Genomic DNA, 26,543 nt, shown 5'->3' with positions numbered 1-26,543 from the left:
GCCCTTGAGGGATATTGACTTATTTCTTATTTGTTTTGATTTAGTTCTTATGACTTAACTTTGAATTCTTGTTACATGTAATTAGAATTTGTTATGACAAGTTTACTTCACAAAAAATGGCGTGAAAGATGGAGGCAACGTATAGTTTCAGAAAAAAAGTGTCCTTGAATTTATTACAAGAAAAGATAAAATAGTAGTCATGTTCTTGTCTTCAATCATTATGCAAACTGGAAGTTACATATAAGAATTAAGTAATAAATTTTAGAACATAAGAATTAAGTTATAACTACAAAAATAATATTTACTTTAGAAATCACAACTGTACTGGACGTTAAACTACAATTTGTCAATCAAACTCCACAGTTAAAATAGGACTAAATATTATTTTTTATTATAAAAGTAAGCAAAGCAACAGGTTTTCAATAGCTCTTACACTTAGTTCCAACTAACTACAAACATTCACAACAAATAAGTCAAACCAAATAAAGTTATAACAAATAAGTCATAACAAGTAAGTCAATGTCCCTCCAGGGCTTCCATAAATACATTTTATTTTGTCATTTGTAATTAATTCAAACGCTAAATATTTTTTTTCTTTTCTGAAGTATATATAGCCTCCATCTCTCGCGCACCTTTTTTGTTTAAGAAATCACAAAGTATGGTTTTTTATTCAGTATTTATATTACAGTACAATGTATTACAATTGTAGTCCAAAAAAAAAAATTGGATATTACAAATTTTTGAAAACTTCTAAACAGTTCGTGGAAGTTTCCACACCTAGGTTTATGGTTAACATGATAACTTCAACTTTTCAATCGCCATCTCCCCTTGCTTACGCAGGAATATATACCTTCATCAGCTGCATACGGGGTTTATATCTCTTAGTTAATTCAATACATAAGAGCATGCTCTACGTATGAACAATTTCTAAAGCGAGGTAAGTTATTGACAAACAAGATGATGAAACAAGAATATCAACAGTCTCGATTAGGGATATACATGTAATTTGGTAAAGATCTATGGACAATACAATGACTTTGTCAGCAATAAAATGTATCTTGAAGTCAAATGCTGACCAACATCTTTCATACTTTGTTAGGCCATTGTTTACACACTGAATTATAGACAATTTTACCGTCATTTATATTATACATTGCGGCTATGACCGGTCAGTAGGGGATTCTCACTCCTCCATGGCACCAGATCATACCTCCGATGTTTTAGAGGCCCGAGTTTGTTCTGCTCCAAAATGTATATTGTTTAATTCACTCTTGATCTTGAATACTGTTTGTATTATACATATATCACAAGGCTTCGAGGGTGACATACCAGAATATTTGCCCCGAGATAACAGGAAAGCCCTGGAGTGTTATGTCACCCGATGCGGAAGGCAGAGGGTGACAAAACACTCCAGGGCTTTCCTGTCAACGAGGGGCAAATATTCTGGTATAGTCGCCCGAGAAGCCATGTGGTATATGTTATATGACATTTTTATTATTGAAAGAAAATTTGAAATCATTCAAAATCGATACATTTTACACAAATAATCCAAAAATGTCTTGTTGACGTTAAGAAATACTGTACACTGTGTTGTTTACTTTTGGTTAGCAACCGACGTCATAACATCTCGAACCCAAACTAAAATGCGAAACGTAAAAACACGTGAAGGTGATCGAAAGGCTGACATAAATGTTTCCGTCGGGGTGACATAACTGTTTCCGGTATGACAGCATTTTTCAGAGTTTATAGCGAAACTTATTACATTTCTGATATAATAAGAAAACTAATTCAAAAATGTTATATCTCTATATATTTCATTTGATTTTCACCGCTTCTAGAATACCGTAGAATTGTAAATTTTAGCAAAACGTAAAATAAGTGATTTGTCCTTAAAAATTGGTTAGTTTTATTTTTAGCGAGATGTACATTTAGCGATTCGAAAAGTTAATAAAGAAGCTATTACAAACAAAGTGCAATTATTTTTTAGCAATATACAATTTTAGCACCCTTGCTAATAATGCCGAAATTTAATCCTCGCTAAACATTCTGCTTATAGGGTATTTTATTATACCTCTACAGTAATTACTCTATGTAAAATTAAGGGGGCTCTCTACAACGTCAAAACATGGCGTTCTTCCATAAAAACGCCATTTTGATCCCAAATGACCAGATTCAAATTCACTTAACGCCGATAAATCACTGAGTATAACACAACATGCGATATTGTGGATGGAATTTACATTATATCACATCAATTAATACAGTGTATTGCCCAATGCATACCCTTTCTTTAAAAATGAATTGTTTGTCAATTTATTCAATTTCTACTTATTTGATTATTAAATAATACATTTACAAACTTGTTAGAATAAGATCTTAAGGTGAGAAAAAAAAAATGATATAAAACATGGCTTGTCCATATGCTAATTTATCATTACGTGTCAAGACGCCATACACTCAGAAATTTATTTCTTCAATAAGCATATATGCTTTCTTACAAAATATATCCCCCAAAAATGCAAATTTGATCAGATAAGACATATGTATTATCTTCCCATTGACTAGAGGATATTCTGTTCTCGATTTGTTAACACCCGAATGAATGGTTATACCCGGTGAAATTTCGCATGACCCAAACGTTTGATCAATATTGATTGTCAGCTGTTTACAAGTATGGGAAACGTGCAGGTTTTAGACGAAGTGTGCATTTGGTTATAGGAATTTTTTTTACCGCTTTTGGCCATTTACCATCTTAACTTGTTTTGTTATATATTTAGCACCGGATAACACATGCAAGCTGGATAGAAACGGTAAGTAAATCTTCCTTTCTCAATACCATGAATTCGCTAAATACATGTCTTTGTGATTGACTGGAAATGCTATGATTTTCGCTTAAACTCATGGAAAAACAATACATGTACAATACGAACTTCTTTCAATGTCCTTGCGTGACATTTATTTAATACTTGTGTAAGTAGAGTTTATTTGAAGTTTATTTAAAAAAAAACATTACCAAGATATTTGAATCCACTCTTAAAGCGGATCTCTCATACCTGAATTTTTGTGATGTTTATAAATTTTTGACAGTTTTTCAAATTTTTTCAATTTCTTTTTTTCATTGTTTTTACTCTTTGATATTATATATCTTTTCAGATATTGAAGAGGATCCAACCAGCTATTCTCAAGAAAATGCTGTTTTAGTTTTTCTTTTTCTATTTTTGTAGATTTAAATAAAAATTATGTTGATTTTATTTTTAACTTTGTTGGTTATTATTTCAATATTTTATAACATTAAACTTTGCAGAGAAATTTAAAGCACTAAGCTTTTACAAATATAGATAGAAGGGGTTTTAACAAAATAAATAAAATATTTCAAATATTTCTAAAAAATAAATCGAAGTACTTTGGAACCTTATTTTATCGGATATGGGGCCTATTATTAGAAACAAATGCATGCAACAAAAATCAGTCATACTTAACAGGTGTAGAGATCCTCCTTTATACAATAAAACTGTCTATTTCCCCGAGAAAAGACTACATCCCTCATCTGAAGACTACTCCCTATAAAAACTGAGCTTAATAATAATATACTCCCTCATGAATATTAATAGTAATTTCAACCAATCAAAGTGTTCAGTGGGCAGAGCGTTCAAGGAATCTCGAGTCTGTGACGTCATGTTATTAGCAATTTAACTATGACGTCAAAACATTTCGACATGCGATGTCAAAATCATACTTGAATTCTAGCAAAATGATGAAATCGGTTATTCTTCGAAATGTCAGTGAAAATACTTTTAAAAAATAACTTCATTGTTTTAGGACACGATGTATTACTTATCATACAATGTGTTAAACCGCATACATTTGTAATTATGCCTCTACAGTGTTTTTTTCAAATGTCGGAATACCTGGTAAAAAAAAAAATTAAATCGCCTATGATTGTTTCGGTATAATAAAACAGTTATGGAATGGGAACTCGGGAAATAGCAAACTTATGGTTCCCCTCGGCAGGAAACTATATCCTTCGGCGGCTTCGCCGCCTCGGGAAATAGTTTCCTCCCTCGGGGAACCACATTTGCTATTTCCCTCGTATCCATTCCATAACTGTATACTATAGAGTAGAATACCTTAAGTTTCTCTTTCACAGAAATAATTTTTTTATTAGGATTAGAGATGGGGGGCTTGGTAGATCGAGCTGTGATCGTTCTCTCCATCACTAACGTTTGTGATATAATAATAGATACGATTTTTTTTCTTGTGTTCAAATATTTAATTTCAGTGATTTTTTTTTTATAAATATGAAAAAACTTGCGGACATTTTGTGTAATTATAGAACTGGCAAAATGCTTATACATTATGCCAACATAATCCACGTTATTCAAATGTAAATAAAACTAAAAAATATGTTGAGATGACTGAAAAAAGGTTTGTGATACAAGTAGTGAACATAGATATCCTTGTTCCTTGATATTAACTGTTAGTTATCAATCCGCAATACGTATTTTTGAGATGAAAGATGAGATGAGATGAGTTTTCTTTTTAAGCTAGAACCATTTTAAATTTCAATTAAAATGGTATTTTATAAATCTTCGAATGTCATGAGCAGCAACACTGTTAGTAAAGCTATCATAACAGGAATTCTTGGATTCACTGTAAAGAATGTTAGTGAAATCTGAGATTCTGTCATCCGGTCGATTTGTCAACAAGTTTTCTGGTACAACACCATCTTCACAAGAATGGATAACAACAAGCATTATTTTTGGTTTTCCTGTAAATAAAAAAGTCAATGAATAAGCAGAATCTATTTTTAAAAGCTATAAAGAAAAAACAACGACGAAAAAGTTTTTTTTTCCTGTCTTATACGTACAGGTACCAGTTAGTGTGTGACCTTTCACATCACCTATGACCTAAATTTCATGAGTACTGAATAATTGCAAAATTTATCTATGATAAGCTTATTAGCTATTTAGGATACAGGTATGTGCAATGATTGCCATCAGATCTTTTCAATTATAAGAAATGCAATTTAACATGCCATAATTATTACTTAAATTGTAGGGTAATGGTTAGTGTGATATTCTTAAAGGAAAATGAAACTAAAGATTGTTTTTGTTATTTTTAAATCTTTCCTTAAAAAAATGATTCTCACAATTTCATGAATTTCAATAATGAGAATTTAAGAAGTTTAAATACAAAATTTACAAAGTGAAATTATTATTATTTATCTGAGCTATAGGTACTCTGCACGCCTTGTTCAACATAGTCAATCTGGCTCCAAGACCATTAACTGTGAATAGACTTAGTCAAAATTAAGATTTTTAATATTTTCATAAGTATTTAACGAAAAAACTTAAAAACTTGCAAGTTTGTGAAATATTTTAACACAAACATAGCTTGAAAATCTTGTTTCATTTTGAAATTCATTTAAAAAGTTACACTGATTTGAAATTTTGACTTAAGTCTTTTGTCAGTTCATGGTCTTGGTGCCAGGTGTTATAACAAAAGACATAGCTTAATTCATATTACCTTTAATATCGAGAGCACCTAGAGTAGCTTTAATATCGTCTGTAAGTCTTGAGAGTTTTGGGCAAACGACAATTGATGGTCCACTAACCACGTTCCCGTCATGCCAATTTATGTTTTGCTGTTGGAACAAGTATTTGTTTAGAAAAGAATCCAGGATTTCTCTACAAAACGCCTGGTGAGAAACTGCTGTTACTGGAAAATAAAATTATTCTAGATATAGAAATAATTTTGATTAATATTTCAGTCCTGATAAAAGTTATGATGCATAGAATATACGTACAGATATCTGTGTTATAGAAACTTAAGATATTCCTTCAATAACTGATTGAACAAAATAAAGGAAGTATTTTTTACCCATTTATTTGATAAAAAAAATTGCCATAGATACATGTATGTATAACTTCCAGTTACATTAGTAGTAAACAAAATATATTTATCGAAATTTTATTTATACAGGGTGTCCCATAATATACGAGGTATGAGATAAAATTAAAGAGTGTTGATAAAAATAAAACTTCGAAGAGATTCGAAGATTTGGGAGAAAGAATGTATTAACAAGAGTTCTTGTCAAAAGTTTCGATATTATGCTCAAATATGTAGAATTTCAAACAAAAACTACTCAGCCTCAAACTAAATTCAGTTTTAATTTCTCTACTTCGAAAAATGCATATATCTTTCAGTAATAGCACATTTCTTTATATTTTTTGTCCAGTAAATGTTCAGGTTTAAAATTCGTGCCCTTTGCTTGATGAATTGATTGTTTGTTTATTTTTAACGTCCCAATTCAGATTTTTTTCATTTATATAGAGACGTCATCATTCACCGACAAAGAGCTTAAAATTAAGACCTTTACTCGACACTCTTGAACATTGAGATTTGGTCGATTTTTATCGTGCTGGTGTCTGCCCGACAAAGTGCCTAAAGTGGTACTTGGTTTGGGTCTTACCAAAGGGTAAGTATTATAATGGATAGCTTATGTAACCCGTGAAACTATTCCGAGCATATGATTGAAAGAAATGACATAAGTCTCAGAATAAATGGTTCAAAACAATTGATTTTTTTTATAAAGCTAAGTACAATGTCAGCGCAGTTACTTTCACCTACCATTTATTTCTGAATATGCAAGAAGGCGACCGCTTTCAGCATCGTCTGGAAATATGGAGCAGAAAAACAAATAAATGAAAATTGTTTTTAAAAGACAATTAGTTGGCACTGTTTGTGAGCAAAGAACATGACAAAACCTTGCCAGTATTAAATTTCAATGTCATTGATAAAGTAAAAAAGCTATCATGTTTCACTCTTGTTTCTTATTGGAAGTATTAACTGAAAATCATCTTTAAATATTAATTTTGTTAACTAGGATGAATTTATGATATGGTTCTTTTTAGAAACTACAAATACAACAAAAGAAAAAAAGACCAAAAACAAGTTTCGTCATATGTCTTGATAAATACAACATTTACCCATGTACTTTAATAGGTTTCATATTTTAAGACCAGGGGCCTGTTTCACAAACGTTTCCTGAGATATGTCGTAAGACAAAACTTAAGATATGCCTAAGTTACAACTTAGGAAGTTCCTAAGATTTGTAACAGCTGTTTCACAAAACAATCTTATCTTAAATTTTTCCTAAGTCATTTCTTAAGTTGTCCCTTTAACGGACAAATGAAATAACTTCTCTGCTCTGTCTACAACTCTCATTATGTCAGAATGGTTGATATTTTTAGATTCAAAAAGGGAGGGGTTGGAGGATTGGGGATAACCCCTACTTTCAAGGGACTTGGACAAAAGTATGTTTTAACTTTGCAAAGTTTGTTGCTAGAACTAAGCATTCACAGACAAACCCTTTCAAGACCTCTTCCCTTCCGGGCACACGATATTTGTAATTTTTTTAAAAACATTGTTCTTCGTGTTATAAATACATTTACTTTATTTTGCTCTTTATAAGCAGGTATCGATCCCTGGTGGGTTTTTTTTTTTACTAAACTTTTCCACTTGTCAATTATTAAATAAAATTCAAATTAAAATGATTGCTTCGTATCGAACACATGTGAGAGCATTTTTTTAAAAAAGTTTTTGCTAAAGACTACTCCACGTTTGTTGTTCGTGCTGTGTGAAGCTTTCTCACATATATAAAATAATAGTGCCATGCCAGAAAAAATCCCAAGTTCGCGAATACATATATGAGAATACTAAAAGAAGAAGTTAAAAAACGAAATTTATTGAAGTCCCATGCATAGCTTATACATTGTATTCAGCGGAGATGAAAACTGGTTGTAATATCATGGCCGTAGGAACTTGAGGAGCACGGGAAGGGGGGGGGTAATAATTATTTTACCGATGTATAAAATACTATAGAAAACAAAACTGTGTCAATAATAACGTCCTAGAGGAGATTAGATGCAACCATAAATCAAGAATTATGCACTTATCGAAAGTGAAGAAGTGTTTCCATTTATCTAAAATAATGAGTATCATTTTTCAAATTCTTATTTAATATCGATTAAAATACCAGTAATATATAAATAAATTTACATTTACATGTAGATAAAAACACAATGTATACATGCATGTATAATTATAGATCAAATTGTGTGCTTTTTTTTGGTTTACAAAGGCGTGCTCTTTAAATGATGGTGGATTATTCTAGCATGTGTACCATCTATTTCGCCAGCTCCACTTTTGTGGAAGGACATTTTCATATACCTTGGACTAATTTTGACACATTTTTACCAATTATTGAAATCCTAGTAATTCCATGCAAAGTAAAGCAGTTTTAACCTCGAAGGATCACAATCATCCATACACTTGTAGTCCATTGGAATTTCTGTCCCCAAACACATTCTCTCTGTGCATAAGAAATCTTAGATATGCATCCGCAATAGATAGTTTTCGATTGACCTAAAGTTACCTCCCGTTGGTCGCCATATTGGAGGTCGACTCGGAGAGTTTTCCTCTTTGTCTTACCAAGTTTAAGAAAATATAGCATAAATATTTGGTGGGAAATCTTTATTAAATATATATTTTTTTTAAATAAAGGAGGCTTTCAAAAATTTATATACTTCAGAAAAATAATGATTCCTAATTCAAAATCGCAAATAAAAAAATTTTTAAATTGGTTGAACATGAAGGAATATGAGCATTTGGACCTCCAGTATGGCGGCCAACGGGAGGTAACTTTCGCTAAATTTAGGTCAATCGAAAACTATCTATACTTAGTTTCTTCTTAAGTCATCAATTTGTCCTAAAGTTACGACATAACTTAGGAACATCCTAAGATAAGACGAGGTTAGTGAAACAGATAAGTAATGAACTTAGGAAAAAGTTCTTTCCGAAGAAATAACTTAGTCCCAAGTAGGCTTTGTGAAACTGGCCCCAGGTAATTACGAGTACTTGACGAATAGAATGTAAACATATCTTTACGATTATTATCATATAACTCCAAACGTTCATTATTCTGAAGCATAAGTTTAGAAGTTTTTCCTTTCATTGTCTTCTTTACACACCGTAAAAAAAAGAAAGGCTTTCCCCTCCTCATGTAGGACTTTTCATGTATGATTTTGTAACTAATTCAGTGGGATAGGGTTAAAATTTAAGGTGATACTTGTTTTTTTGTTTTACTTTTAAATATCATGTTAAAGGTCCGAGAAAGGCAGGGGATGTTCTCTCCTACATGGTACCTGATCTCATCTCTGATGTTTTGGAAGTCCGTGTTTGCGTTTGCTCCTCTCATACGGGGTATTATTATTATTATTATTTTTTATTATTATTATTATTAAACATTTATAAACACCCTATATATTAAAACTCTAAGATGCTGTACAAGCATTGTATGTAAAACAAAGAAAACTTAAAAATTCACAGCAGTCATATTCGAATATTATAAGATAAATATTTAAAGTGTCCAAGTCCATAAAAGTACTAAAATGATGATAAAAATTTAAAATATTGTGTCCAAAATATAATAAAAGGCTTAGATGCACAATTTATAAGTCATATGCCTTTTTAAAAAGTAAGGTTTAAAGCTTTTCTTAAAAATTCCAATTGAGTCACACTTTCTTAAATACAAAGGCAGATAGTTCATAAAAAGGACGCCGCTTTGTCAAATCGTCTATTCCCATAAGTCACAGTCCTTGCAGATTTGCTGATTCTGAGCGTAGGGTACGTGAAGATGTGTACGGCTCGATTAGTTAGCTAACATATGTTGGAGCTTGTCCGTCGAGTGTTTTGAATGCATAAACAAGAGTCTTGAATTGGCAACGAAACTCGGGTATCGTGTAATGTTTAATGGACTTTTGAGCTGTTCGTGACCTCCACAAATTTCATTTTATTCTACAAATTTCCTAATTAAAGTGATTTTTTCTAATGATTTTAAGATAAAAATACACAACAATGGTGTAAAAAATTTTGAAAATGCCCCCATCCTATAAACCGATAAAAATGTGTTACAAATGAGAGCTCATGATAATCTATGTTGAAATGCTTTCATTTGGAGAATACTGTAAATCAATATTTTATTCGCAAGAACTTGAATAAAGAGGGACAGTGTGCTTGCGAAAGTTTCTTTCTCGCATATAATAGCATTCTGTAAGATTATACAGAGAAATAAGCACAATTCATAAAAATTCTTCCATTTATCAAGAGTAAAAGACTTGCCAAAATAAGGTGTTGTAAAAATTACTTGATTTACAAAACATGTTTTAAACAATCGAATTGCGGACGTTCTACATCTTTTGTTTAACTTTTAATATATTGTTGCATCGTATGAAGGAAGACATTACCTGAAATGCATGGTTGCAGCCAATATGCGATCGCCTGAAAGCAGTTGACACCATTTTCGGTTGCCATTCGTATGATCGTCAAAAAAATACGCATGCAATATCTGAAGATTTTGGGCATCACAATGATTCTTTAAAATATGGTAATTTGTGCATTTATTAAATTTACCAGAATAAAAGCTGAAAGGAAAAAAAGAACAGGCTAAATTGTGTATTCTGCAAGAGGTGCAAGAGCTATTACGAACATCATATAATCACAGGGCCCACTACGTACTATGTACTTAGTTTGTTTAATATAAATTAACAAAGGAGAAGGATTTAATCGACAATGTGCTTTTAGCTATTAAATCAACCCCCACAAACACCAATCTTCTAACCTACTGCGCTTACAGATCTAGAAGAACCCATAGCACAGGCGCTAATAAGTTTAATATTACCTTATAGGAACCTTTAATTGCTCATCATGAACATGCACTTTGTTTATTTGTTTAATACCCAAGAACAGAAAATTAATAAGGTCTTCAAAGAAAAAAACCACGTTTTCCACAGAGTTCCCGACAGTACTCCCGAGTCTGTGGCAACAAGATTTACGATTTTCCAAAATAAAGCCTTGCTTCTCATAGCTAGCACTAGTTTATCTACTACATCTGTGGGAGAGGAAAAGCTTTTCACCAGTCCTGAAAATAGTTCAACTGCCCCATGTCCAAGAATTGGAAAGATTTTCGAAGATTGCATTATTTGATTGTCTTTTCCCACCAATCAAGACTATAAAATTTTCATTTTGTGTTCATAGATGTTAAATGCTATGGTTGAAATTTGTTCAACGGTTCCGGAGAGTAAGCTTAGATTTTTAAAATTTTAAAGACAACGCCAGACACACAACAAAAGATGACAGACAAACATTAACAGAAGGATGTCAACTGTTTATCAAATTCGCCGTCGGAAAATATGATAAAGGAGTACTTTAATATAATTAATTAAGACAAAATGATTTTTAATGTGAGTGAATAATAAAGAGTCTAGGAAGACATACTTTATTTAAATATCAATTCAAATATCAATTCAAATCAATATTTCTTTAAGTAATTGTTGCAAATTCGAAGGGAGTAGCTGATATAGTACGTAATTCAGAATTTTTTACGGGGATATAAATGCTAGTTTGTCTCTTGTTGATTTTATTCAGGTAAAATACCTTTGGTTGCATTCCGTTTTTTTTAAAATGTCAGTTTGTTCATAATATGTTCAGACTTTGATATTTTACGATATTCATTATAATGTCATATTACTAGTGATATTTATTTTAAAGGTATTGTGTATCTTCGGTAATCATAAATAATAATAAATGGATGGTTAAAATATACAAAATCAAGATGTTTTTTTTCTGAAACACTCATGCATTCGTATTGCATCTTATGGCGATGGTGGAAGTCTCTCAAATGCAACCCAAACTCCATGGTCCAAAGATGAAAATGTTGGTATTAAAAGAAAGGACTACTTACAAAGAATACATAGGTGAAATATGAATGCCATAACTACATGTTCAAAAGTTATGACCATTGTAATTTTTTCAAAGTATGTCAAACTCTATGTTCAAGGTCAAAATGTAAAAAAAAAAAATTATACCCATTGATAGGTCTTGACACAAGAAATACACATATGAAGTATGAGAGCACTAACACCAATTGTTCAAAGTCATGGCTAAATGTTATTTTTTTTGTAAAAGTAGGTCAAACTTCAAGGTCAATGTGGAAGAAAGGCCTTGTCACTAGGAATAAACTTGAGAAATTTGATATTTATATTCCCAAGCACTCAAAAGTTATTGGCAAGATTAATACTTCCGCAGACAACAAAAAAAAAAAAAAAAAACAGACAATAATAAACAGACAGACAAACAAACAGATAGACGTACTGACAGGGCAAAAATTTGATTACAGGGGCATAAAAAGAGAAAAAACAAATTTGTTTTTCCTTTATTGCCCTTATACAGGATGGGTTAAATAGATTCATTCCGCATTACACTGGAGAACGAGCCATTAAGTACTGGAAAGTATTTCCGATCGTAAATGTGGACTGTTATTAAGATTGTTACTTGGTAAGTTATTTAAGTGTAACTTACGCTGGCTATCATGCTAATTTAATGAAAATTATAGAGTTGTCACTCATTGTATATGGCCTGTACGTTGTGTAATCAAAAATATTGAGTGATATTTACGTAATTAAACATATGAAACGTATGGAGATATCGAACAGTATTCAAGATCAAACTATATATGAGATAATTTAAAGAATGAAAGGCATAGCAACATCGATCTTCCTCACGCTCAAATTCTAGCTGTATTTAGGTGTTAATTAGTATCAGTGTAAAACTTCATTATGATGCTTTCGAACCCTGATATGAAACTTATAGTAAGTATATACATGTATATTTTTTGTATTTTTTTCTTTTAATTTTATTGCTCAGATTTAATTACCTTCAATATTCCGCTTTCAAAGCTTTGTTTTTAATACCTGGATGTATAGAAAGAACTACAACAATCAAATAATTTTGTAGTGTAATGATTTGTTTCTGATATTCTTTTTAAATCATTTTTAAAGATGACATTTTTGTGCTTTTAGCTTGAAATACATATACCTTGGTTTCTTTTTGTATACTTTACTTTCTCTTAACCTATCTCTTTTTGATATGAAGAGGGAAGATTCAGAACGTTTATTTTAAATCTATGAATTTTGTAATCCATGTACACAAGCATAATAATTCTTGACCTTAATAAAAGTAAGCAAAACAATTTTCATATGTTTTCAAAATAATTCATCGAATAGTTCTTCTATATAAGCGTCAGTACTAAAAGTTATAATGGTTACTTGGTTTCTGTAAACCAAGAACTGATTTTTGACTTTGCAACATTGTTCTGCTGACAGTCATAACATCCAACATTTTCACTGTATAGTATGTTGGCAACATCTAATATTCTTTCATCTTGCATTGGAACTGAAATGTCTGGATCAACACCAGGCTCTGTGGTATGTATTATGACAAGGAAAAACTTCTGATCAGCTGTAAACAAAAATTAATTTAAACTCTTACCTTTTTTTTCGATATGTCAATGATAATGGGAAATATGAATTACAAATACCTGAAAAGCCAGCAGTTTTGGCTGCGTCTGCTATGTCATCTGATAAGCGTGAAATTTTCAAACAAACCAAAATAATTTTGGTAGCTTTATTGGCTTCTTCTACTTTAGAAATCCATGGAATGTCTCTCTGGATAGAACATTGACTTTTGATATTCATGAATATTTTCTTGCAAACTTCAATTTTACGAGAGCAAAGAATAGCAATATCTCTGGAATCTACTCTCATAAAGCCTTCACTCATCTGAGGCTCTGTAAGGAAAAAAAATCATTATTAAGCATATGTTAAAGAAAATGAATTTATGAATGTTGCCAAACATACATTACAAGTGATCATAGATTGATAGTTTATTTTTTGTCTCTATTCAGATATAATGTCTTAAAAGCATTAGCAAATAAATATAGCTCTTAAAACAAGAGACATTTTATGAAGGATCAAGAGAATTAATATATTTATGAATTCCTGGTGTACTATTGTAAAGTTAAACATATTATTTTTATAATTAAAGCCAACTATGTAGATAATGTTACTTACAATGTATTGTACTTTGGATAGTCTGTCTTAAATGCTCTATAATAATGCTTGTTAAATAAAATATCCTTTGTTTTTCTAAGAACACACTCAATATTTGTAAATGATATTAAGACACTCTTTTTTCTTGATGATCTAAATTGTGTTATGAGCATACGCAACACAAATCTATCATCACTCAATGCCTCATAAAAGCAAACTTAAGCTTCAAATAAACCAAAAAAATATTTCTTCATGATGAATTTATTTTTCCTTTATAAAAGTTTTGTTCTTGCTGATGAAATCTAACCATTGCTTTTGATAAACAAACGGTAATTAATACCTGGATTCTGAACTGTTTTGGAATTTTGTTGTAAAGAAAGTGCTCGTCTGAAAACTGAAACGGAAAGAAAATAATCTTCAACAGAATAGAAAAATATGTATAACGTACCATTACAGAATTTTACCATATAATTGAAATTTTAATACTTTGCAAAAAGTACCTTGTATTATAGTTAAGTATGTACTTAAATACTTTCTTCTTTGGTTTCCTTAGAAAATTTCAAATCTTTAACACAACCAATTTGAATTTGAAATTATATCAATTATAATGTTTTTTGATTATTATGATTAACAAGACTTTTTTAAAATAAAAAAAAAATCTCACGCTATTGATTTACAAAATACTAACAAATTTTGATTTCAGCAAAAAGGTTTCTTGTAAAACATTACATTTATATGGGAAAAATAGTTTGCACCAAAATTTGCACAAGAACGTAATTGCGAAAAAAATGTTTCTGGAATTTCAATATTCTGTAATTTGGAATTGTACATGTAGAACGTCAACCAGAATTTCAAAAAACTGTCGCTATTTTGTGATGCAATCTTATGTTCAGTCGTCCTCGTGGTGCAGTGATGAGAGCGTCTGCTTTAGAGTCGGAGTAAGGAGCCAATCTTCACGTTGCGGGACGTCGAAACCGTAACAAAAAATCTTATGTTTGTTAAAAACAAATTGCTTTTTGAAAGCAAACTGATATTGATATATTGAAAAGCAGTTCCATAAAACTAATGAATTACAAATAAAAGATTGCGTTGATTTTTAAATTAAATTAAAGTGATTCAAAGTTAATATGCTAAAGTTATAACAATATACACGTATATTATATTGTACCCAGGGAAAATAAAATGCAAGAAAAATCTTAGCATAGACCATAAGATTTTAACACGTTTGTCAAATATGACATTAGTTAAATCTAAAATTACCTTCAGTTTTGCCAAAAAAAAAAAAAAACTATAAACGACATGATTCACATTAAAAATTCAAACAAAGTTTCCAAACTTTTGAAATACTGCAAATATACCTACAATTGCTAGCTTTTCTGGTTATGCCTTTTCCCTTTGACTTTCCTGGACTTTCTGAACCTGCAATAAATTGCAGTTTATGAAAAAAACAGCATTGAATCACATCCAAGGTTTGACTTTTTTCTCTACTTTTTCATATGCAATATACAATGTAGATTTGTTGTTCTTGTTATGTCTTTTAAAGAAAATGAATAGAGGATCTCTCTCCTATTTTGCGTTGCAATATGTGGAGCGTATTGTATTGTCGATTTGGTGTTTGTGTATTGATAACCTGTAATCTTAACCTAGTGTCTGAACATCAGGAGTAAACTTTGATTATTTTGAGAATTTGCCCTGCAACTGCTGAGCCGATTTTAAAACAATTCAGGTCTTTACATGAAGAGAATGAAAAGGTGTGGTTTTTATAGCCTGTGCCTCCCCGAGGCTTGAGGGGGTAGAGAAAAAAGGTTCAAAATAACTGCAAGTTTTAACATTCGTTTTTACTTCTAGACATCAATACCCAGAAATATTTAATTACTGGTTCTGGTGTCTTATATTTATTTAAAAAAAAGTGTGTGTCAAATTTTCTTTCGGCCTACATAAATGCATTTACCCATTGAGTTTAACCTACTTTTGAAAAAAAAATCTTTTCATAACATTTTTACAGTTGGTCCAAGAACTTTTGTATTAAGTAGGTATACTTTTATGGCAAGGTGTTCCTTTGCGTACCATTAATTTTTACCCTTTGACCTTGAATTTTGACAACTTTGAGAAAACATTAACTTGATAATGTCTTTTGAATGGTTGGTGCTCGGGCTTTCATATTTACCATGTTTATCCATTGACACAATTCGTTTCTTTTGGTAATAAAATGTTTGATCTCTTGACCTTGGAGTTTTACTTGCATTTGAAAAACTAACTTTCGACATAAGATGTCTTACGTGGGCATATGTAAAAAACCCATCTTTTTCTATGTATTTGTCACTTTGATTCCTTGTGTTTGCCACTATCCTACCACTGAACGACATAATTTGAAAGAGACTTGAATCGACACTATGTCAGGTATATTTTTGCGCTGATACGTTTTTCTGGTTTAGTAGATTGGTTATGATTTGTTTAAAAGCTTAATTTTCTCTCTTCCTCTTGAAATGAAGCTTTGATTTTTTGGGTATAATTTGAAGACGCTTTGTAGCAAAGAATGTTTCCACTTAAGCATAGTGCCTTGGCCCCTTTTTTGAGAAATTTAACTTTATCTAATTAACTCAAATCTTAATAATTTTACACCTAACCGATATTTTGTTATCAGTGTGGTACATTACTTGCAAAAAATTTCTTTGAAAACAGCGCTTTAGTTTTATTTGAGGTCATTAAAAAAGCCCTATAGTGGATGTTAATTCCGGAATGTAGCGCTTGCCCGAGTTGGGTTTTAATTGTGTCACATTAATATTCGGAGTAGGCGGGGCATTTTATCGATCGATTGAAAACATGTATAAATAGCCAGTTTTTTACGGCCACAAAATATAAATGAAAAGTAAACACAAAGAACTTCTCAAGCTTTTCATCGGTTTTTTTTTTGTTTTTTGTTTTTTTTGTTTTTTTTTTGGGGGGGGGGATGGGTGATCTTGCGCGTACATGTACTCCCTCCCTAAATCCAGATTTTCCCCTCAATTTTAGTCGTTTCTAATGTAGGTGAAAATTTAACACTTAAGATAAACTGATAAAGGAAGCCTACAAGTTTGTAAATAAAAACGGAATAAAATCCAATTAAAGAAAAAACTTTTGTATTTTCTAAAAAATTAGTGCCGTATCGAATTTATTAAATCTCTCTCTCTCTCTCTCTCTCTCTACGTACTTTTAACAGTACAGTAAATACTTAGTACATAATGGTGTACAGAATGTTTTTGTTGTTGTGATGCTGCGTGTGGTGATACAGGGTATTTTATTACTAAAACAATTTTATTAATTGTATGTGTGAACGTTTTTTTTTCTTTTTTTTTTTTTGTTTGCTTGTTTTTTTTCTCTCGGGGGGAGGGGGGTCCCAGAAATCATTCTAGTGTTAAACCATCTACCTACTTTATACCCTGTGTGCATATACCGTATAAGTGGAAATTTTAGCGAGACGCAAATTTAGCGATTTGTCCTTAAAAACTGGTAATTCATTTTTAGCGAGATGTAATTTTAGCGATTTTAAAATGCACATTAAATAAGCTATTACAAATAAAACGCAATTAATTTTTTGCGATATTCAATTTAAGCGATCTCAGCACCCTCGCTAATAATGCCAAAATTAAATCCTCGCTAAAATTTCTACTTATACGGTATTTCTACAGTAAAAACACTTTGATGAATGATGGTATTAGAACAATTGGGACTAATTCTCTTTGAAATTCTTTGACCCTCCAAACGTCCCCCTAAATCCAAGGACTATAATAAATAAAATATCATTACATTTTGTCCAATTTAATTTTCCTTTACATTATAAAAAATACTAAGCCGAAAAATGAATTCGATGTTGATTAACTGAAAATGTACATATAACGGTATAAGTTGGTCGTTTTTTGATGCAATGTTATCAATCGGAGCTACAGCCACGTGTTTTATTGATTTTTTTGTATTCAAAAAGTTACCTGAGTCTACAAATCACGTGAGATATTGGAATACTAAACAAGTCACAATGAGGTCAATGACATGTAAATACCCGTAAATAGAGAAGAAAACGGTCGGCGTTCTGTACCTTTTTTCAAAAAGTTTACCCCGAGCGCAGTCTTGCCCAAAATTCTCCTTTAAATATGTTGTATTTCCAACAGTTTTACACCTTCTGTCCTTTAAAATTTGGGCTAGGTACAAGCTCACCATGTATTCCAGCTTTAAAGATCGTTATAACTTTATAACAATTAAATTCATGAATTGCAGTGACCCTTTTGGGTAACACAGCCTCGTTCTTTATTTTTACTTAAATTTAATTCCTGTAATTTTGCAAAGTTGATTAAGACCTAGAAGAATTGCTTTATTCATCTCATTAGGCCCCTCCACTTGAAATGAAGCCTTCATTTTTGGGTATAAACTGAAGACGCTTTGTAGCAAATTTAGTCGTATATTAGGATTATTTTTCATTGTGTTTCATAATTGAAAATAATACCTAATATGCTATTGTCACTCCATATTATTTTTAATAATTCCACTGTATATCTTGCTTCCTTGCAGTCGTATAACTCATGGTCTGATATACTGTACAGAAGACGAACAAGATTAGGAAACACCGTTTCATTAAAGGAAAGCTGAGTAGTCGGGGGTGGTACGTTCTTAGCACACTCAATTATGATGACAAGAGTTGCCTGGCTACCTACTAAAAACGACAAAACGAATATATGCTTTTAATGCATATTACAACGTTTTCACCATTTAGTTATAAAATCACTAAATACTTCTTAGTTATTGTAAAATGTTTCTGGAAGACAAATATATTCATATTCACATGTTCATCGATATGCTTTTAGGCAAGGTATTCTATTTGATTTGTCTTTGTCATAAAGGAAACTACTAAGTACAAAATTTTTCACTATACCAATTTTTTTTTCCAGAGCTTTTATGTCTTTTTGGGTATCGTCGTATTGGACACATAGTCCAACAACAGGCGTGCGATTTGAATTTTTGCTTTCATCTACCAATCGAGTAGAAAACCCCATTTTAGTTGTCATAAATTTGTCAAAAGGCTCGTAATAATGCTTGGAAATTCCACAGCAAATCACCCGAACATAATCTGCGATTAAAAAAACAATTGTATAATAATAATATATACTTAAACGATTTAATTTTTTCCCCTATTCTTTAAAGGTTTTCTCGAACATAAAAACCAGCAGGCATAATTGGAGTCAATAAAATTGCATATTGTACTGTAACGGTGAAATGTACTATGTGAAGATAATGAATAGTGATATCAGCAAATCTATAAACAGTACAAATACTGTAAAAGGTATTTTAGCGCAAATGCAAGAGGGAATATATTTGCGCAAATACATTTTAGCGCTTGCTCCTGTCATTTAAACATATAAATGTGAGTTTTGTTTTTTAAATCTCATCCGTATTTGACTTTTTGGTTAGTCAAGCATGGAAACACAATAGCACTCCCGTATATAAGTAAACACTCGTCAACTTTAAAGTGGTGTTGCAATCACAAAGACGTGGAACAATATTAAAAATTATTATAATTTTATTTTGAATAAAAGAAGTGGAGTATTTATGTATTTTATTCATATTAAAACAATACATGCATTGAAAGAAAGTTACTTGGATAAAGGGTAATCATAATCATGCAGGTATTGTCTGCAAGCTCAATCGCCATGCTTGATTGCATTATTTATCTCGAGGCGATATATAATTGACACACCAAGAAGCCAAACTTTGGAGGTGCTAATGATAAGGGTTGGCGGAGTAAAATCTACCATGGTAATAATTTAAGTTTAATTAAATTATAATTTTCAGAACGAACTATCTCGATCGATCCAACCATGTACAGTGCTAGTGTGTATATAAAACCCAACGACCCTTCGACATTACGTAATCGTGCGTTCCCGGTTTACATGTTCTATGTAAAAGCTTTGAACACACACAAAAAATAATATATTTTGAAATCCTTGAGCGCAAAATAAATTTTAGCGTTCAGGGGCTCTTGCGCCAGAGGCGCTAAAATTAGTATGCGCCAAATATTCTCGTTTAACAATATGTGAAGAGGGCATGAAACACTGACCACTGAATTCAGGTGCTACATGTACGAAGGGGTTAGCACCCCCTTTTTACCGGTAACATACATCGTGAGTTCTTTGATTGATCAGGTTAACAGAATTTTCCTTGGTAAACTCACAACATAGAACGAGGCCAAGGAATTGGTATAAAAAAGTTTGTCAAAATATGACCCAATTGTTGGTTAAATTTGCTAACATAACAATTATAACGGTCATATAGTTTACGAAATGCCAACTTTAAATTTGGTATTTGAAATATTAGAAATATGACACTTTACCATCTTTGCTATCTTCACTCATATTTTCAATATCAACGGACGGATATGCCTCTTTAACATTTTTTGTCATTTGTAATTGATTACCTGGAAAAGAACAGGGATAAAGAGTTAGATTATAAAGTACATTGAAAGAACTCCAAATATAAATCCAGCAGTTTTTACGTACTGGCATCTTTATCCACGTCCATCATTGCCTGTTTGGGAATAGGAATGATTGATAAAAAACAGTCCAGAATTATATTTGCACGAATATTTTCCTCTGTTTCTGTACACTTGTTCTCATTGCAGCCACAAACTAAAGCCCACATACAAACTTTACTATCCATAGTAAACGCAGGAATAGGAGTTTCTTGATCCGCAGTCTCACAAGCCACGACGAAAATCATGAGAAAATTTCCTAGGTTATAAACATTGGCATTATTTCATAAAAATAAACAAAAATAAAAAAAAGAAGCTAATGTAAAATTTAATCAAAAGTTTTAAGTTTTAAAGAGGAAAAAATTTAAATAAATTTGGGAGAAAATAGATTTAAAAATAAGATTGTACCATTAGATTTAAGATTTCCGAGTGTTGCTTCAACTTCTTGAGCAAGCGTAGGTCGATTGATAAATACGAGTACTGATGGTTTTGTCAGAACAATACTTTCATCATCATTGTTTGGTATTTTTTCAAAATAGGTTCTTTTCTTGAACAACGTCAAAAAGTTTGTCATAATTACTTTGCATTCATCGGATTTGCTTATATACATGATGTTCACGTCACCTACAAAAATTGGAAGAGTAATAAAGTTCGTATTCATGCACAGTAATATAACTTAAAGGAATGTAAAGAAAGACATATATTATAAATAATGAAGATTAAAATGTATTCAAAAATAAATTTCTGCTGATTTCGTGAAATATCCTTTAAAATTAAATCATTTTTTGCACAACATCAACGCTGTCAAGGTGATAAAGATGCTTCTGGGTATTTGAAGAAAACCAGGATCTGAATAACCTTTTTATTTTACTTTTAACACTGTGCTATATATAGTAAGGCAGTCGATTACAATGCCTGCAGCCAAGATTGTTATACCCCTACTAGATATTCCCTATTTAATTTTTTACTATAACAGTTCGACTGTTTTCCCTGACTGCCGGTCCAGGAACTGTTAAAATTGACTGTTAAAAATGACTGTTGCCCGTTGACGTCATATGGCGCTAAACCCAGTTATCTTTACAGTTGGCAAAATAGTATAACAAAACAGTTGTTGACATGAGTCTTAGGAAACAGTCAATCTGTTGGAATGGAGTGCAAATTGTTGCTCGCGGCCTACGGCCTTGGGCAACAGCTTGCACTCGGGTACAACCGGTCGACTGTTGCCATCTACCCAGTCAACATCTGTATATTATGCTTTTAGCAAGCCCGGCTAAAAATCACCAAAAGTGCTTTTTTTCCTTTTCATTTACATAACATTGATATAGTGCATTTTCCACTCATAAAAATATAATGCAAAAAAAAGTATATTTTTTAGTCAAACAATGGACTGTTTATGCTCAAAAAAATGAAAAAAGATGTGGGGAAAAACTTACCCATTTTTGTTTCTTTTCCAGATTTTGATATTCCATGTACTGTATCACAACTTCTTGTGGCTGTTACAATATGCAAATACAGTACCGTTGCGAGTAAATTCTAGCATTACAAATCATCAGGTGTTGTTATTTGCATTGCTATCGTATTTTGTCGGAATTTTGCATTTAGAAATTTAGAAAAACATTATCAGTGTTGATTTTTGAAGATAAATCTTATGAATAAACAATTGAAACTTGTAAATAAACTGCTAAACAATAGTATTGAGAATGTAGAATATATATACAAACAACCATAAAACCTCATATTGCAAATGGCCTTTGCGTATTGCTACTTATTTTAATTTACTGTTATACATTTGCATTTGCTTTCAGATTTATCAAGAAAAAAATTATTCTTGAAAAAATAGGAAAAAAATAATATAAAAACTCAGAACAAAATCAAATGAACACAGATCCTTAAAAAACCCACAGAAACAAAACAAACAAGATGTGTTTGTAAAACACTGATGCCCCCGTATGGCAACATAGCAAAGACTGAGCTTTTCTTAAATGCAAATTTAATTAATTGGTACCAAAAGTAGGTTATTCTCACTGGAAAACAATTGTGAAATTTGAAAATAAGCTAATGTTAAAGTTTTTTTTTAATAATTATAGAAATCTCCAAGGTCAAGGTCACAAGGTCAATGTAATGAGTATCAAATGAAAGGTCTTGCCACATAAAATACTTTTGTAGAGCATGAAAGCCGTAGCCCTTACCGTTCAGAAGGTATGGTCAACGTTCAATTTCTTAAAAAGTAGGTCAAACTCCAAGGTCAAAGGGTCAAAGTTGTTGTTATCAAATGAAAGGCCTTGTCATAATGCTCAAATATGTAAAGTATGAAAGCACTAGCCCTAACTCTTTAAAAGGTATGGTCAAGTTTGCTTTTTTAAAGTAGGTCAATCCCAAAGGTCAAGGTCAAAGGGTCAAAGTTCTTAGTATCCAATGAAGCGTCTTCCCACAAGAATTACATGTATGAAGTGTGATAGCCCTATCCCTTACCGTTCAAAAGTTATGGCCAAGGTTATAGTTTTTTCACAAGTAAGGAAATCTACAAGGTCAAGGTCAAAGGGTCAAAGTTGTTGTAATCCAGTCAAAGGTCTTTTACAAACATTATTCATGTAAAGTATAAATGTCCTGGTATCTACTGTTCAAAAAATATGGCCAAAGTAAAGATTCAAAAAATTTTCATGTAAAAGTGGGTCAAACTCCAAGGTCAAGGTCAAAAGGTCAAATTTGGTGGTACCCAAAGAAAGGTCTTGTCATAGGAATCAAACATGTAAAGTATGAAAGCACTGGCCCTAGCTCTTTAAAATTTTTTTCAAGGTTTGCTTTTTTAAAGTAGGTCAATCTCAAAGGTCAAGGTCAAAGGGTCAAAGTTCTTGGTATCCAATAAAGGGTCTTCTCACAAGAATTACATGTATGAAGTATGAAAGCCCCATCCTTTATCGTACAAAAGTTTTAGCCAAGGTTAAAGTTTTTTCACAAGTAAGGAAATCTACAAGGTCAAGGTCAAAGGGTCAAAGTTTTTGGTATTCAGTAAAAGGTCTTTTAACAATTATTACATATGCGAAGTATAAATGTCCTGGTATATACTGTTCAAAAGATATGGCTAAAGTAAAATTTTAAAATTTTCATGTAAAAGTGGATCAAACTCCAAGGTCAAGGTCAAAAGGTCAAATTTGGTGGTACCCAAAGAAAGGTCTTGTCACAAGAAATACGCATATGAAATATGAAAGTCATAGCTCCACTAAATCAAAAGTTATGGGCAAGGTTAAAGTTTTTGCGGACAGACAGACAAACAGACGGACGGACACGACCAAAACTATATACCCACGATACTTCGTTTACGGGGGCATAAAAAGTTATAAAAACCAGATAAGTAAACATCGGAAAATTAATAACAGAAATAGACTGAATTATCAAACTTTAGCAAAGCTCTTTGCAAAAAAAAAAAAAAAATATATATATATATATATATATATATATATATATATATATATATATATATATATATATATATATATATATATATATATATATATATATATATATATATATATATATATATATATATATATATATATATATATATATATATATATATATTTTTTTTTTTTTTTTTTGCAAAGAGCTTTGCTAAAGTTTGAAGAAGCCATAATTTTCCATATAAAGTAATTAATAATATAGCGTGTATTGCTTAAATTGATCAATCTTAAGTGAGCAGTGAAGGGTATAAACAGTTCTTTTGTTGGACTTTTAATAAGTAATATATAGAATGATATTTATAAGGGTATAACATATATATATATATATATATATATATATATATATATATATATATATATATATATATATATGTTATACCCTTATAAATATCATTCTATATATTACTTATTAAAAGTCCAACAAAAGAACTGTTTATTTCATCGGTCTAACAATTTCACTATTGACCGGTCTTACATAAGAATTGTTACACCGCAACGTCACTCGTCTGTTGCGTCACAATCAAGTAATTAATCATCGTTCAATATCGGCGACACAAAAATAGCCGAAGTTAATAGCTACAAGAGTTGTTGCTGACAGCAATGTAAGAAAAAGGGAAGAGTATGTTTTGTGATAAATAATTTTTGTGATACAATAGATATATAACTGATTTTTGTTCTTTCTTAGCTTGATGTGTTATATTTACTGAAGAAGCCATAATTTTCCATATAAAGTAATTAATAATAAAGCGTGTATTGCTTAAATTGATCAATCTTAAGTGAGCTGTGAAGGGTATAACAAAACAGTTATAGACTGGGATTCGGGCAACATATGATATACAGTAAAACACGTTTAGTACGAACACGGATATAGCGAATTCACGGATATAGCAAAGTTATTCAGGGTCCCAGGCAAAATTCTTAACAAATCTTTGTAAAATTTTACGGTTATAGCGAACTCTAATATAACGAATTTACGGATATAGCGAACTGATTTTGAGTCCCGTTGAGATTAAATATAATGAAATTTATATCTTTTATAACGAATTTTCCAACATTATAAAAAAAATTGAAAAATTGAATTGATTTAATTTACTTTTAGCATTTGTACATAGAATACAATTCATAATAAAACCTTAGTTTTCGAAGATATACTTATAATATTTGCTTCCCTAACACATTTCATCGTAAAACCTAAAGTAAACAACGCATTTTGCGAATTCGCTATAATGGTTATACGAATTATTTATACGGATATAACGAATTACGGATGTAGCGAAGTAAATTCACAGGTCCCCAGGACTTCGCTATAACCGTGTTTTACTGTATATATATATATAAAGCACAATTTACAGCAACTCTTAAACTAACATAACTGCCCTAAGTGAAGAAATATTAATATAGAAAGCACAAAGAAATTCACTTTTACATGGATACCCACTTCCGCCCCAGCCCGGGGTTGAACTCTCGACCTACCGAATCTGTCTCCTAGCAGTGCAGCAACAGCGCAATAGACCGCTCGGCTGTCTAGGCAAGTCTAAAATCTTGCTTTCGATGCCGATGGAATTCTCGCAGCGCTGCCCTACTCTACACGGTCATTGAGAATAGAAGTGAGATACAGTTATTTTGACATTAGTTTTAACAGAGGATTGTAACCAATACATGTTTTAATGAAATTAATTATTATTTATAAAGCACAATTTACAACAACTCTTAAACTAATATATATATATATATATATATATATATATATATATATATATATATATATATATATATATATATATATATATATATATATATATTAGTTTAAGAGTTGTTGTAAATTGTGCTTTATAAATAATAATTAATTTCATTATATATATATATATATATATATATATATATATATATATATACTTCATTTTGTTGTTTTTAATCGCGATTTTACGAAAACATCGGCGTCCGGTTTTGGTTTAAACATTTATAACAGAGTACTAGATTTACCGCTTTTGGCAGGTGATACTGCTGATTTAGTAATTAATACGAATATTTCCATGTTTATGCATTAATGAATTTAAGACATTTTGACCAAGAATATGTTCATAAAAAGTTTGAATAAAGTCTGTGCACCGGTAAAAAAAAATTGCTAAAAATTCGGGACCGTCGGGAGGACTGAATTTACCGCTTGTCGTCAGTATGTCGAGTTGTCGTTCGTATCTCTTTCAGTGTATGACGCTACACTAAAAATGAGTTCCATTACGAAAAACTTTCGAGGTTCTTTGTAATTTAGTTTTACTTCGATCAAAATCTAATATTCAAAATAAGATTATCTTATCATTACATTTACTTACATTCTGAAAATTAGATTAATTCAGGAGAAAATGACATGAACTATTTGTGGCGGATGTTTATGGATGTTTTCTGTTGAACATCATCGGAGTAAATCGGCCGACACAGTAGCCTCGCTATTGGCTCTATATAATCAACACAAATTAATGCGCATGTTAAATGCGTGATGACCATGGGCGATTGAACATAGTTCAACTCCCAAAAATGATGCATTATGCACTCAAACAATCATTTAAAACAATTTTCGGTTTCGATTTTGGATTTTCAGACCATACATTTGTCACTTCCAATTGTTGTCAAAACTCACAAGAC

At 31.2% G+C, this 26,543-nt stretch overlaps 3 protein-coding genes across 3 annotated transcripts; all 3 read right to left on the bottom strand.

The window, feature by feature from the left end:
* Positions 1-4,538: 4,538 nt before the first annotated feature.
* LOC134243949 (uncharacterized) lies at positions 4,539-10,374 on the bottom strand. The gene is made up of 4 exons (XM_062726185.1): positions 10,308-10,374; positions 6,631-6,675; positions 5,527-5,718; positions 4,539-4,768 (listed from the first exon to the last, which is right to left on the bottom strand). The coding sequence occupies exons 1-4, from the start codon at positions 10,372-10,374 to the stop codon at positions 4,563-4,565; spliced, it is 510 nt and encodes a 169-aa protein (XP_062582169.1). The 3' UTR covers positions 4,539-4,562.
* A 2,655-nt stretch (positions 10,375-13,029) lies between these two features.
* LOC134243935 (uncharacterized) lies at positions 13,030-13,670 on the bottom strand. The gene is made up of 2 exons (XM_062726170.1): positions 13,439-13,670; positions 13,030-13,359 (listed from the first exon to the last, which is right to left on the bottom strand). Exons 1-2 carry the CDS (start codon positions 13,662-13,664, stop codon positions 13,163-13,165), a joined length of 423 nt encoding a protein of 140 aa, XP_062582154.1. The 5' UTR covers positions 13,665-13,670; the 3' UTR covers positions 13,030-13,162.
* A 5-nt stretch (positions 13,671-13,675) lies between these two features.
* Positions 13,676-22,077, bottom strand: LOC134243948 (uncharacterized). The gene is made up of 8 exons (XM_062726184.1): positions 21,879-22,077; positions 20,854-21,069; positions 20,474-20,704; positions 18,853-19,047; positions 18,427-18,633; positions 15,286-15,368; positions 14,290-14,343; positions 13,676-13,687 (listed from the first exon to the last, which is right to left on the bottom strand). Exons 1-8 carry the CDS (start codon positions 21,880-21,882, stop codon positions 13,676-13,678), a joined length of 1,002 nt encoding a protein of 333 aa, XP_062582168.1. The 5' UTR covers positions 21,883-22,077.
* Positions 22,078-26,543: the final 4,466 nt, after the last annotated feature.

The sequence above is a fragment of the Saccostrea cucullata genome, unplaced genomic scaffold (genome assembly GCF_032062105.1).
Source record: "Saccostrea cucullata isolate Sc308-1 unplaced genomic scaffold, CSIRO_AGI_Scuc_v1 ctg79, whole genome shotgun sequence".
NCBI lineage: Eukaryota > Metazoa > Mollusca > Bivalvia > Ostreida > Ostreidae > Saccostrea > Saccostrea cuccullata.
Note: the sequence above shows the minus strand (reverse complement) of the source record. Positions and strands in the feature narration are given on the sequence as shown.